Genomic DNA, 12,211 nt, shown 5'->3' with positions numbered 1-12,211 from the left:
AATATAAGCAATGTGTTTAGGACAGAATCCAGCACAGAGTACGTGCTCAATAAATATTAGATATCATCATCACCACAGCCACCACTGCCACCATCAACATCATCATCGCCGTTATTATCACCATCACCACCACCATTATTATCACCATCACCACCACCATTATTATCACCATCACCACCACCATTATTATCACCATCGTCACCACCATTATTATCACCATCACCACCACCATTATTATCACCATCACCACCACCATTATTATCACCATCACCACCACCATTATTATCACCATCGTCACCACCATTATTATCACCATCACCACCACCATTATTATCACCATCATCACCACCATTATTATCACCATCACCACCACCATCATCATCTTCACTGCCATCACCATCATCTCCATTATCACCATCATCCTCATCACCACTGTCATCATCGCCACCACCACCATCATCGCCACCACCACCATCATCGCCACCACCATCATCATCATCCTCACAATAATTAAACTGGTCCCTAATCTAACTGGAAGCTCAGTTCCAAGGTTGCTGCCCATTTCTGTGTTCGTCTTAACCCTTGCTTGTTTCAAGAGCCCTGTTTAGGATCTGTGTTTTGTCACAGCCTTTCTACTCTGAGTCCTTAGATGCCTTTAGCCATAGTCACTGATATGCAGTCATGATTAAGTTTTATAAAGTTAGTCACTGACAAGGTTTATAAAATTCCAAGGAATTGGAGGCTTCATCATTTATGCATTTCCAAGGAAATGGAACTTGGCTCTTACCTACTAACATGGATTGCTCCCAGAAGTTCCTTTTTTGCTTCAGTGAGCCTAGGTACTGGGTGTCGCCAGACCCCCCTGACGGAGCCAAGGTCCCCTCCTTTGACTTCAAAGCATAGGTTCCCACCTCCATATTTTACCCCAGTATGAGTTTTTGCGTAAAGGTCTGCCTCCCCCAGAAGCAGGGGCCTACTTTCTTCATCTGTGAGTCCCCCCCCACACACACACACCCCACCCCTGCCCAGTACCTAGCACAGAGGCCAACACATAGCAGATGCTCAGTGAAGTCAACAATATGCATTCAGATGCTATTTGCAGCACTTCCTATATGCCAGGCACTGGTTGGGAATATAAAAGGAACCTAGACATGGCACCTGTCCTCGTCTGGGGCCTCCCACCTGCTGGGCAGGCAAACAGACGTTGAACAGAGAGCTGCCTGAGTGAACATGAGGCAGAGTACCCAGCGGGAGGCTCCCTGAGGGAACCCCGCTTAGATGGGGTCAGAAAGGCGTCTCCAAAGAAATGGTGTCAAAGCCAAGCCCTGAAGGACGAGCAGGAGTCAGCTGGTGAGGGCTGGAAGGAAGACATCCCAGGCAGAGGGTCCATGCAGAGGGAACTGCTGGGCTCAATGGAGCAGCCAAAGGAGACAGTGTGCCTGAGGGTGAGGGGTAGGCAGAGCCGGATTCTAAATGGAGGCCATATCCCGCGGGGCCTGGTTGGAGACATGATTCAATATTCATTAAAAAGTCTCTTGGGCTGCCGTGTGGAAAATATTTTGGAATAAGCAAACAGGAGGGAGACTAGAGGCTATTGCATTCGTCCAAGTGTGACATGACAGGGTTGGCCTAGTGTCATGATGGCAGAAATGAAAACACAAAAACACTTGGCTTTAGGGGAATGAACAGAACATGGTGATGGATGGCTTGTCGGCGATAAAGGAGGAGAAGGTGGGTGGTACTAGAGATGACCTCTGGGTGCCAGTGAGAACAACCTGGAGGGTGGAGGGGCTGTTTCCTGGGATGGGAGGTCTGGTGGAGAAACAGATGGATGATCTTCCTGCTGGCTGTGGAAGTAGAGAGAACAAAACAGATGGTGCTGCCAAGAAGCATCCTGAAGCGGAGGAAAGTGACAGGCCAGAGGGAGGTGTGGGGTCAGGGGAGGGTCATCATAAAGATGGGAGGTTTTAGCAAGTGTCTGAGTGATGAGGATCAGGACCCGAATGAGGATGGTGAGGCCCAGGAGAGGGAGAACGTCCCAGGCAGGGCAGGGACCAAGATGGGAGTCAATGCAGCCCAGAGCCCTGGGAAAGAACGGGACTTTGATCCATCGTGATGGGCTAGACAGAGAAGACGTGGTTTTAGGAGCTGAGTTGAACTGAACACGGGTCAGGCTAGGAATTCTTTATCCCCAGCAGTGGGCCCCCCCTCCACCTTGGTATCTCAGTGCCTGTAAGAGAAGCTTCCCCCATGCTCACCATAGGTCATTTGCTGGATTTTTCTATCTACCCCTCCAGCTCCACCCTCCATCCTCGCGCTTACCGTAGGCTAGTGCCCCAGGGAGGCATGCTTGGGTGTGGCCAGCAGGGGGCCCTGGTGGGAGACTGCAGGTGGGGAGAGGAGAGTGGCCAGTATGTCTTCTCCCGCCAAGGTCCTTGCAGGCCAAGGGTAATAGCTCTTACCAGGTACTTTCCACACAGAGCTTAGCTCTCCTGGGTAATATATTGGCATCCTCTCCTCACTGCTGCAGGCTGGGGCTGTTTTCTATCTGAGCCCAAGTGTTATTAGCCCCTGAACACTGGAGTGTCCTTTCTGATTTTGTGAATTCCTTACACTATGTTCATACCTTTGTTTTAAAAATCCCTGTTTCTAACTTTCTTCAAATCATCCACTTTAAGCATGCCATCTGTTTCCTGCAGGGACCCTGACTATACAGTGATTGTCACCCCTTTCAGATTCATAAAAATGTGGAATATGAAATTTGGGAAGGAAACCTAGATGTCTTCTAGTCCAACTCCTTTATTTAAGTAAAAAAACCATGATTCAGAGAGGCTGAGTGAGTTGGCCAAGGTCACAGAACTTAATGTAACCCTCATTTACTCTTCTGGGAGAAGTGGATCCCAAGGCAAGAAGTAATTCCCTCCAGGAAGAAGAGGTTGAGTCATTGAGCTGATGGTAGGAGGCAGTTGGGAAGAGTTTTGAGGATGAGAGAGGCATGTTCTTATTTCTGGGACTTTGTTGCCTATTCCAGAAACTTTCCTTCAGAAGCTTTCATAGCCCATGTTTACTTTCTTCCGCAGGGATAGGACCCATCCATCTCAATGAAATTGAGTGCTCCGGGAATGAGAAGTCCATCATAGACTGTAAATTCAATGCTGAGTCTCAGGGCTGCAACCATGAGGAAGATGCTGGTGTAAGGTGTAATATCCCTGCCATGGGCTTCCAGAAGAAGGTGAGGAGACGACGCACAAAGGGGAGTATGTTATGTTTAGGTCATTGAGACTTTAGAAAGTATAGACCAAGTGGCTTCACTCTGAAGGTTTCTAGCCGGTGGTATTAGGGTGCTCTGATAATGATCTCAGAAAGGACTGAGGCTCTGCCTCTATCACTATTGCTGACGTTGTCACCTAGCATTTCTAAATGTACCAAACAAGAAAAGATACGTATAAACACCACTGTCCTTAGTGGCATATGCTGGGCATCCACTGTGTGCCACATCCTGCACTAGGACTGGTGTGATCGAAGCTCAGTACTTTCTGTAAGGAACTTAAGGTCTGTACCACCTCTGACCCCCTTGGCATGGACCCTTTCCAAGGACCCAGAGGTATCACATCGACAGCAGATCTGCAAATCACATAGATGCAAGCACAATACAGACAAAAGACTAGATTCTGGTAGCCAGAGGGAAAGAAAAGGGAAACTTAACAGTGTTATACCAGAGACATACCCACCCTTCCTGAGATGGGGTCTCGAGAAAGCTACACTGTGTCTCCTAGCTTGGGTGACCTTGCCCACAGGAGTAGCCAACAAGATGACTTCCTCTTTGCCAGGAGGTCTCTCCAATCCTACCAAAAGGCTCGGTAAATCCTACTTAATGCTCTTCGCTGTGCCATGAATGTGGTCAGGTCCGTGCCTCATCTGGTACACAGCTGGCACGTTGGAAGAGCTTCTTGAGTGCTTATTTTTAAAATGAGCAAACACAGATTCATTGGGATGCAGGATGGTTCCCCAGCTGGGTTCCTGCTCTGCCTGTGATTCTTGACCTTGGCACCGGTGTACCAAAGGCACTGAACTGGTCAACCACAACCCATCTCATGCAACTCACTGCCCAATGGGCCAAACATGTGAACCCAATAGCATTCAGCCAACCCGTGAATTTGCTTGTGGGTGAGCAAGGGCCTGGGCCCCTGTCCCACAGCTGCAGGAAGGCTGGCTGTCTGTAATTGCCCAGCAGCATTCCAAGATAGCCATAACAGAGCTATAAAAGCTGACGTGCCCTGAGTCACGCGTGCTGTGGCCCCATTCACTTCAGACAGATTGGAGTTGGGTGGAGTGGGGTTTCAACCCAAAGGAAAGACTAGACCAAAGAAAGTGAAGTTTTCCAGAGCCATTTTATGGTGGGGATTGCTGAGCCAGGTCATGTGCTCAGTGATCCCAATGGAGGCACCACTCCCAGCACAAACATCCTTACTTTTTCCCGGGCCCTCCAGGCCCTAGGACGTGACCCCAGCACTCAGCTATAGGATGTGAAAGTTTTATACCTGGATGTGTTGCTGCTACTCCTGGGAAGGACATGAGGAAAGTCTCCTGTGAAAGAAATTCCTATGGGCTGCACCAGTTCTCGCCAGAGCAGTGGGTCAGGCTTCCGCACAGCCTGGCTTGGGGCCCCCAAGGATACTGGCAACCACGCTGGACAGAACAATCAAGAGTCCTGAGTTTTATCACTGTGTTAGTTTGCTGGGGCTGGCAGAACAAAATACCACAGACCTGGGTGGCTTAAACAATAAAAATGTGTTGTCTCATAGTTGTGGAGTCTGCAAGTCCAGGATCCAGGATGGTTTCTCCTAAGGCCTCTCTCCTTGGCTTGCAGATGGCTGCCTTCTCACTGTGTCCTCCCTCAGCCTTTCCTCTGTGTACATGCATCCCTGCTGTCTCTTCTCTTGTAAGAACACCGGTCATATTGGATTACAGCCCCACATATATGACCTCAATTAACCTTAATTACTTCTTGAAAGGCTCTTTCTCCAAATACAATCACATTGGGGGTTAGCATATGAATTCAGCGTATGAATTTGTGGGGAGGACACAAGTTCATTGATAATCGTTCCCTAGCTGATCTCTTTGAGGCTTCAGTTTGTTCCTCTGAAAACAAGGAGGAGAGATGATTCCTAGAAAAATCAGTTGATTTTTCACTGAGTGGCTAGAGAAAAGCCACAGATTTGGAACTGGTTTTGTCCATTTAGCCACGGCAAAGCCAGAGGCACTCAAGAAGACCAGCGTCAGCCTCCCAAAGGCCAGCCCTCTTCCTGCTCTGATTCTCTCTATCTCTTCTGAAGAGAGTTTTGCTTTCTGATGAGGCTCACATCTAATAATGAGCATTGCTATGATGGTGTGTAATAGTTCTCAAGCACTTCCGGTGTGCCATGCCCTGTCTGAGCGCTTTTCATGAACTATCTTATTTAATTAATCTATTCAACAACCCTGGGAGCTAGATGGAGTACCATGGCTGCCCTTGGCTTGTCCATTAGCTGGCTGAGCTCATTGACCCCTGCAGCCCCCAAGTCCATAATAGGAAAGAAGACCTGTGCCCTAGGGGTTGTGCTGTTGCAAAGGATTAGTCAGCTGTTGTGCTGTTGCTAAGGACTGGTGACCAAACTGCTGAGGATTCCTGGAGATGTCATGCCTTATCCCAAAGGAATGAATTGTTAGACGCATAAAGGGTATCTGGGTAAGGTAGTTGGATTAAGGTTTGCATTCTTAGAACCCTTCCTTGTTACCGAGAATGGGCTCTTCTCAGCACGCTTTCCAGGTTCTTGGCGTCTCGAGCAAAGAATTGAGCAAGACACAGAAATAAAGTGGTGAAAGAATAGTTTATTAGAAGAGATAGTACACTCCAAAGAAATAGGAGTGGACCCGAGCAGCAGAGAATGGCTGGCTCAAGGGCTCATTATTAAAAGAAAAAGGGTTTGGCGCAGTCCCCTGAGCAAAAGCAAAGCTCAAAGGGCTCGGACTGGTGAGGACTTGGAGTTTTTATCCCTTTTTTCTCTAGAATGGGCTGTTCTTTTCTGGGCTTGGGACCACTTGATTGACACCTGTGATTGACAAGAGACTATTACCTCATCTTTTTAGACTGAGCATGTTCCTTCCCAGAATTTAGTCTGTTATAATGGTACTAATGAACTTCTAGGCATATGTATGATATTATGACGATGGTATCATGAGGCCAAGGTGAAATGAAGGTGGTTTTGGCCTTTACTGCGCAGGTTTGAATGGCCAGTTTGATCTAGTTGGATATTTTGTACCCATTTGTTCCTCATAGGGGTAGATAATTACAATGAAAAGGGGAAGTTTTGGGCAGAGAGGGGAGGTCTTTTGGGTGATCACATTCTGTGGGTTTTGCAGGAATGCAGAGACCCATTACTTATCTCTAACTGCCTGCCTTCTTTTCCCCTTGAGACATGATCCCCGTAAAATCTCTATGGGAAGTCGAGGGACAGGAGGTCTATTCTGTATCTGCTTCCTGCTGGGCAGGGGCATAGAGCTGTCCCTACCTATTGGGGGATTCATGGAACTCTCACCCTGTCTGATCTTAGATGAGAGGAAGGGGTCCCAAGATCTGCCTAGAAGACTGCGTTGGCTTGTTTGGTTGGGACTGGCAATCTTGCTGGGGTACCCTCTGCATCCCCAAGGCCCCTGAATGAGGAAAAATAGATTTGAATTAATAAATCCATTAGCTCTATAGAGCCTGTGGCCATTCAACCAGGCCATTCAGGTGGCGTTAATTGTCCAGGAGCTGGGCCCAGAACCGGTAGGAGAGAACATTAGGCTTCAGTGATTACAATCAACAAGTATGAATCACAAGTTTTAGGATAATTATCTAAAGCAGGGGTAGGAGCTTTAAAAACTGGGGGAAAAGAAACTTGAGAAGGAAACTTAAAATTTCTATAGGAAAGAAAACTTAAAAGTTTTTCAGTGGTGGGGGAGCTACTCGTCGACCCGTATCATTCCCCAAACGCCAGATCTCCCTGCTTTCACTCCATAAGACTGATTGTTTACTTACTCATTTCAAAAATCGTTGTGGAGGACGTAACATGAGTGAGCTGCTATCTTAGATAGTGGTCACTCAGGAAAACAGACAAATACAGCTCTGCCCTTTGAAGCTTACATTCTAGCAGAGGAGGCTGATGTTACACAAATTGCAAGTTAGCTTAGTTATAATTGTCATAAATACTAAGGAGACGTATAGGTGCTGTGTGCCGGTCTCAGACTATGAATAACCAACGTTGTGGTCAGACTGGTCTTTGTGGTTCTTATTATGATTGCAAGAGGCCCATCAGCAGTAACCATCAGGAAACTTTGGGAAAATATTATTTACAGGACCTGGAAATTATGCAGCCCATCTGGGGCCACACAGTGAAGTCAAGGAAAGACAGACAGACAGACAGACAGAGAGACAGAGAGCGCTGGGGGCTGGGGTTCTGCTGAGGGCAGCAGTGGAGACCTAGGGTTCCATGGCTCACTTTTTATTGCTGAGTATAAGATGTACAAGGGGGATTTAAAAGTGCAGGAAGAGAGAAAAGCAAGTTGCCCAAATGGTCAGTTATCAAAATCAACCAAGATTTCTAAAGGAAACTCGATGGGGGGAGAGGGGCTGGGGCTTTATCTAGTCACATGGCTGGCAACGTGTTTACCTGCGATAACCTTCTTTGAGGGGGAGACCTCGATAATCAAAACTTAAGTCAGGTGCTTGTATTATACAAAGGAGAAAACCCAACTGTTGGGGCTTCCAGTGTAACAGGGAATCATGGAATAGGGAAGGGGGCGCTGACCCCAATCGGAGGCAAGTCAGTGGGTGTGGAATCGGAAAGAGGAACAGGATCAGCCAGGAAAGGGCCTCTGTACGTAGTGGGCTTCCACGTGAGATGTGTGATTTACATGGTCAAGAAAGTTAGGGGGCCACGGAAACTGAAAGAAGACCCATATGCCTGGAGGTCAGAGAACAGGATGAGAGGGACATGTGACAAAGATGCAGAGGAGAGCAGTGAAGCACTGGGAAGCCACTGACCTACCCTAAGTAGGGGAGTGACAGGATCAGGTGTTTTTTAAAGATGACTCTGGCTTCTGAGTAGAGAATGGGTCGATGAAGTCAGGAGTAGAGGCTGCGAGAGGTGAGGCGATCTGACTGAGGCATGAGGTGGTGGTGCCCTGGAGAAGGGGTAGGGATGGAGTTGGAGGGAAGTGGGTGGATTAGAGAGCGACTTGGGAGATAAAATCCACCAAGACGTGGGGGTGAGAGAGAGGGTGATGTTAAGTACGGCTTCCAAGTTACTGGCTTGTATAACAGAATAGATTCGGGAATGAGCAAACTGCAGCTTGCAGGCCAAACCCATCCTTCCGCCTGTGTTTATAAGTACAGTTCTATTGGAACACAGCCATGCCCAATCATTTCCGTAGCGTCCATGGCTGCTTGCATGCTACATGGCAAAGCTGAGTGCTTATGACAGAGCACATGTCCCACAAAGCCTAAAATATTTACCACCTGGCACTTTTATAGAAAGTTTGCTGCCCTGGGACAGACGGTAGTAACTTTAGCTGAAATAGGGAATAAGGGGGAGATAGAGCACAGGGTTCGGTGGAGAAAGAAAAGAGGACAAGTTCGGATTAGGCGTCTCAGAGATGCCAAGTGGAACCGTTAAGTAGGCAGTTGGCTCTATGGGTCTCAGAAGAGAGTTCTGGTGGAGAGGACATGTGGGAGGAGATGCAATCAGGAGCTGGGACCAGCAGAGGGTGTGGGGAGGAAAAAGGGGCCCAGGAAAGAATTGGGGGGACTTCTAACATTTTAAGGCCCCTTGGTGCATCCTTCCAAGTGTCTGATTCTGAGAACAGCCCCATCCCCCCAACTGGTAGGCTCATGGGGAACAGTGGGGAACAGAGGCAGATTCTGCTGGTGTGCTCAGTGGGGAATCAGTGGCCTCCCCACTACATAAGCTTCTAGGGCCCCCAGGTGCCTGCTGCGGGACTTGATATGTAAGACCATGCTGGGCATGATGCTGGCGCACAGTTGGCTCTCAGGGTTGCTGTTGAATCTAATTATATCCCAGGCAGGACCCCCTGGCTTGGGGAAATTGGGACTGATGGCAAAACAGTGGGGCTGCTCCTCTCCTTCCCCTCCTAGTGACTATGCCTGCCTTTCTCTCTACAGCTGCGCCTGAATGGGGGCCGAAACCCCTACGAGGGCCGGGTGGAGGTGCTGGTGGAGAGGAATGGGTCCCTCGTATGGGGGACGGTATGCGGTGAGAACTGGGGCATCGTGGAAGCCATGGTGGTCTGCCGGCAGCTGGGCCTGGGGTTCGCCAGTAACGCCTTCCAGGTGAGAAGCCCGGGCCTCCGACCCCTCCATCTAGCCTGATCCTGCCCACCTCTAGTCAGCTCCTGTCTTCAGTGGACCTTCCCCAGCTACCCAGGAGGAGGGGAGCAAAGTGTTGCGGGCCAGAAGGCAGAGACCTCATCCTGGCCTCAGTGCTGCCCCTCACAACTCTGAGTCCTTAGGCGTGTCACGCCCCCACTTCCTGCCTCTGTTTCCCCATTGCAGAATGAGAACCTATACTCTGGTTTCCCAGTCCACTCAGCTTCATGCACTGGGATTCATCCTAGGCCAAGGGCTGATCCTGCGGTGATGTGACTTTTGCAGAGGGAAGCAACTCAGTCCTATAGGGTAGTGGAGACCACCCAAGGCCGAGGCCAACACTCCACACGCATTAGCTTGCTCCCTGGAGGCCCCTCTTACCAGAGCAAGTTCCCAGCTGGTGTCCCTGCTTGTGCATTCTCTCGCTGATTGGCTGCTCAATTTCCAAGCCCATCCAGAACCCTTGTCATAGTAGCTGCATCCTCCTCCCACCAGCCCCTTCCTTAAAGGGAAAGGGACTCAGCTGAGGGCCGCCAAGTTCCTGCCCTTACCAAAAGGCCGCAGAAGAAAGAGAAGTAGCACTTTGGCTTCAAAAATCATTGCCTCTCGACCCTATACTGTGAGGGAACAGGGACCTGCGGAGTAGGACAATGTCAGAAAGAGGCTGGGGGGCGGGGTTGGGAGGTGCAGAAGACAGAAAGCTTGAGGTCTGTTCCCAGCTGTCCTCCCACCAGCCCACAGCATAGTGATCTGGGGCTAAGCAGCTGCCTTTCAAGGCCTCAGTTTTCTTCCCTGTGACATGGGATGGATAGCCCCATGTCCATAGTATCCTGGCTCTAAACACTTTTCAAGCTTCTCACAGAGCAGCTTGCTTTGCTAGCTCCTGTGCCCAGGTGGCCCTGCTTGGGAAGGGGGTTTCTAAGGACGAGACTTGGAAGAACTCTGGCAGCCTTGCTGAGCCTGATTGCCTGCCAGGTCCAGGGTGGGCATTGAGCCCTGAGCAGAGGCAGCCCTGTGGCTCCTCATCTCAGCATCCGGAAGGGACAGGTCCCTGACACTGCTGCCCACACCCTCTGGGAGCCCGTCTTCCCAGAGCAACATAGCGTCTCTGCTAATACTGCTTATGACAAACCAGTGCGCACTCTGGTTCTCCAAGGAGAGTAGAAAAATCGTGCTCATTACAACAGAATGGCTGTCCAGCTATTTTTGTTCCCTGCTCATTCCTAAGACATCTGGGCCTCTGCTGGGTTGTGAAATGGGCCTGCATCTGACAGCAGTCCCAAATCTGACACTGATTACAAGCCCTGTCCTTGTCTAGGCCCCAGTTTTCTCTCTAGAGGATGAGGGGTGTATAGTCAGGATTTCTAGAGAAACCCAATCAAGGGCATGTATGAATATCGAACTAACTACTGACATTTGTGAATAAATTTCTTCTCTCCAAGTCTGATCAATTAATGGGTAGTGTCTTTTCGGAGCACTGTGTTGAAAAGGATTCTGAAATCACAGTCAGGCTTACAGGAGAGAGTGCTATGATTGATTAGTGATGTCTGCCCTGGGCTCAGGATAGGTCAGTGGGCAACATGAGTTACAGGTACCTGCTATTCCTGACACACAACACTGAACAGTTGTTTGACCAAACCAGCCTTAGCAGTACTCTCTAGAGGGTGGGAGTGGCAGAATCCCAGTCTCAAGGTCAGAAGACATGGATTCTCACTCGCTCTGCCATTAAACAACTACATGACTTGGATAAGTGAGTCTTTGTGCCTCTCTTGTCTCCATCTGGAAATAAAGCCTTGGGATTTTTGTGAGGCTGAAAGTTGATAGCATATAAGAAAGTGACCATTCATGGTGACATACTGGCCATTTCTTTTGTTGATTCTCCAGGAGACCTGGTATTGGCACGAAAACATCAATGCCAACAAAGTGGTCATGAGCGGAGTGAAGTGCTCTGGAACGGAGCTGTCCCTGGCACACTGTCGCCACGACGGAGAGGATGTGGCCTGCCCCCAGGGTGGAGTGCACTTTGGGGCTGGAGTCGCCTGCTCAGAAAGTGAGACTTCCTGGGGGTCATATCCACTCTCCCCACCAGGCTCCAGGAGGGGACCAGAGTCTCACTGGGGCCTCTGCCATGAGCCAAGCAAAAGAGGAAAACAGAGGTTAATTCTTATTAAGTGAGAAGTTGGGGGCAAAAGGGAATCCTCCACCCCCAACCACAGAATCTTGCCTGATGACAGGGGGAAGGAAAGCAGGAGGGAGGAACGGGAAGTCTGGGGACCTTGGGTTCAAATCTCAGGGCCACGGTAGACTACTGAAGCAACGTTGGGTAAATTATGGGCTGAGAATGCCTTGTTCTTACCAGTTAATGAGGAAGAAAATACCTTCCCTGAAGGATGTTTCTGAGGCTAGTGAAGCATGATGCTCATGCTAGGTGCTCATTCTTCCTTTCCTCACCCTGCTCCATAAATTATTTCTTGTTGCACACCCTGGAGGTGATTTAGCTTCCTGGTGACTCCCTGGAAATCCTAGAGAGATTGAAAATATAGAAGGGAAAGCCCCAGCAGGATTCAGAATGACCCAGCTGGGGAAGGTCCATGAGGAGAGAGAACCAGAGGACAGCCTGCCTTCTTTGGGCACACAGCCCGAGCTCTGGCCTCCTGAGAGGACAGACTAAGATCATCACCCCTTACCAGCCCTCCCAGGGGGAGAACATCCAAGCAGACAGAAGTGGTCTCACCACTGTTAGGGCCCTTTTCTTGGCTTATTAATTTATTTATATTAAGTAATATACCAATTGTTTTCCAAAAG

At 49.3% G+C, this 12,211-nt stretch overlaps 1 protein-coding gene across 3 annotated transcripts in view; it reads left to right on the top strand.

The window, feature by feature from the left end:
- Positions 1-12,211, top strand: part of LOXL2 (lysyl oxidase like 2) — a 92,400-nt gene that overhangs the window by 64,236 nt on the left and 15,953 nt on the right. For all 3 annotated transcript variants that reach the window (XM_019714737.3, XM_019714728.3, XM_019714719.3), the window contains exons 7-9: positions 3,081-3,232; positions 9,203-9,370; positions 11,291-11,456. In XM_019714737.3, the coding sequence (XP_019570296.2) occupies positions 3,081-3,232; positions 9,203-9,370; positions 11,291-11,456 (486 nt within the window). The remainder of the gene's footprint in view (positions 1-3,080; positions 3,233-9,202; positions 9,371-11,290; positions 11,457-12,211) is intronic.

Source organism: Rhinolophus sinicus, chromosome 15 (assembly GCF_057876585.1).
Source record: "Rhinolophus sinicus isolate RSI-liver-muscle chromosome 15, RSI-T2T, whole genome shotgun sequence".
NCBI lineage: Eukaryota > Metazoa > Chordata > Mammalia > Chiroptera > Rhinolophidae > Rhinolophus > Rhinolophus sinicus.
The sequence above is the reverse complement of the archived record's forward strand: the minus strand, read 5'-3'. Positions and strand labels throughout refer to the sequence as shown.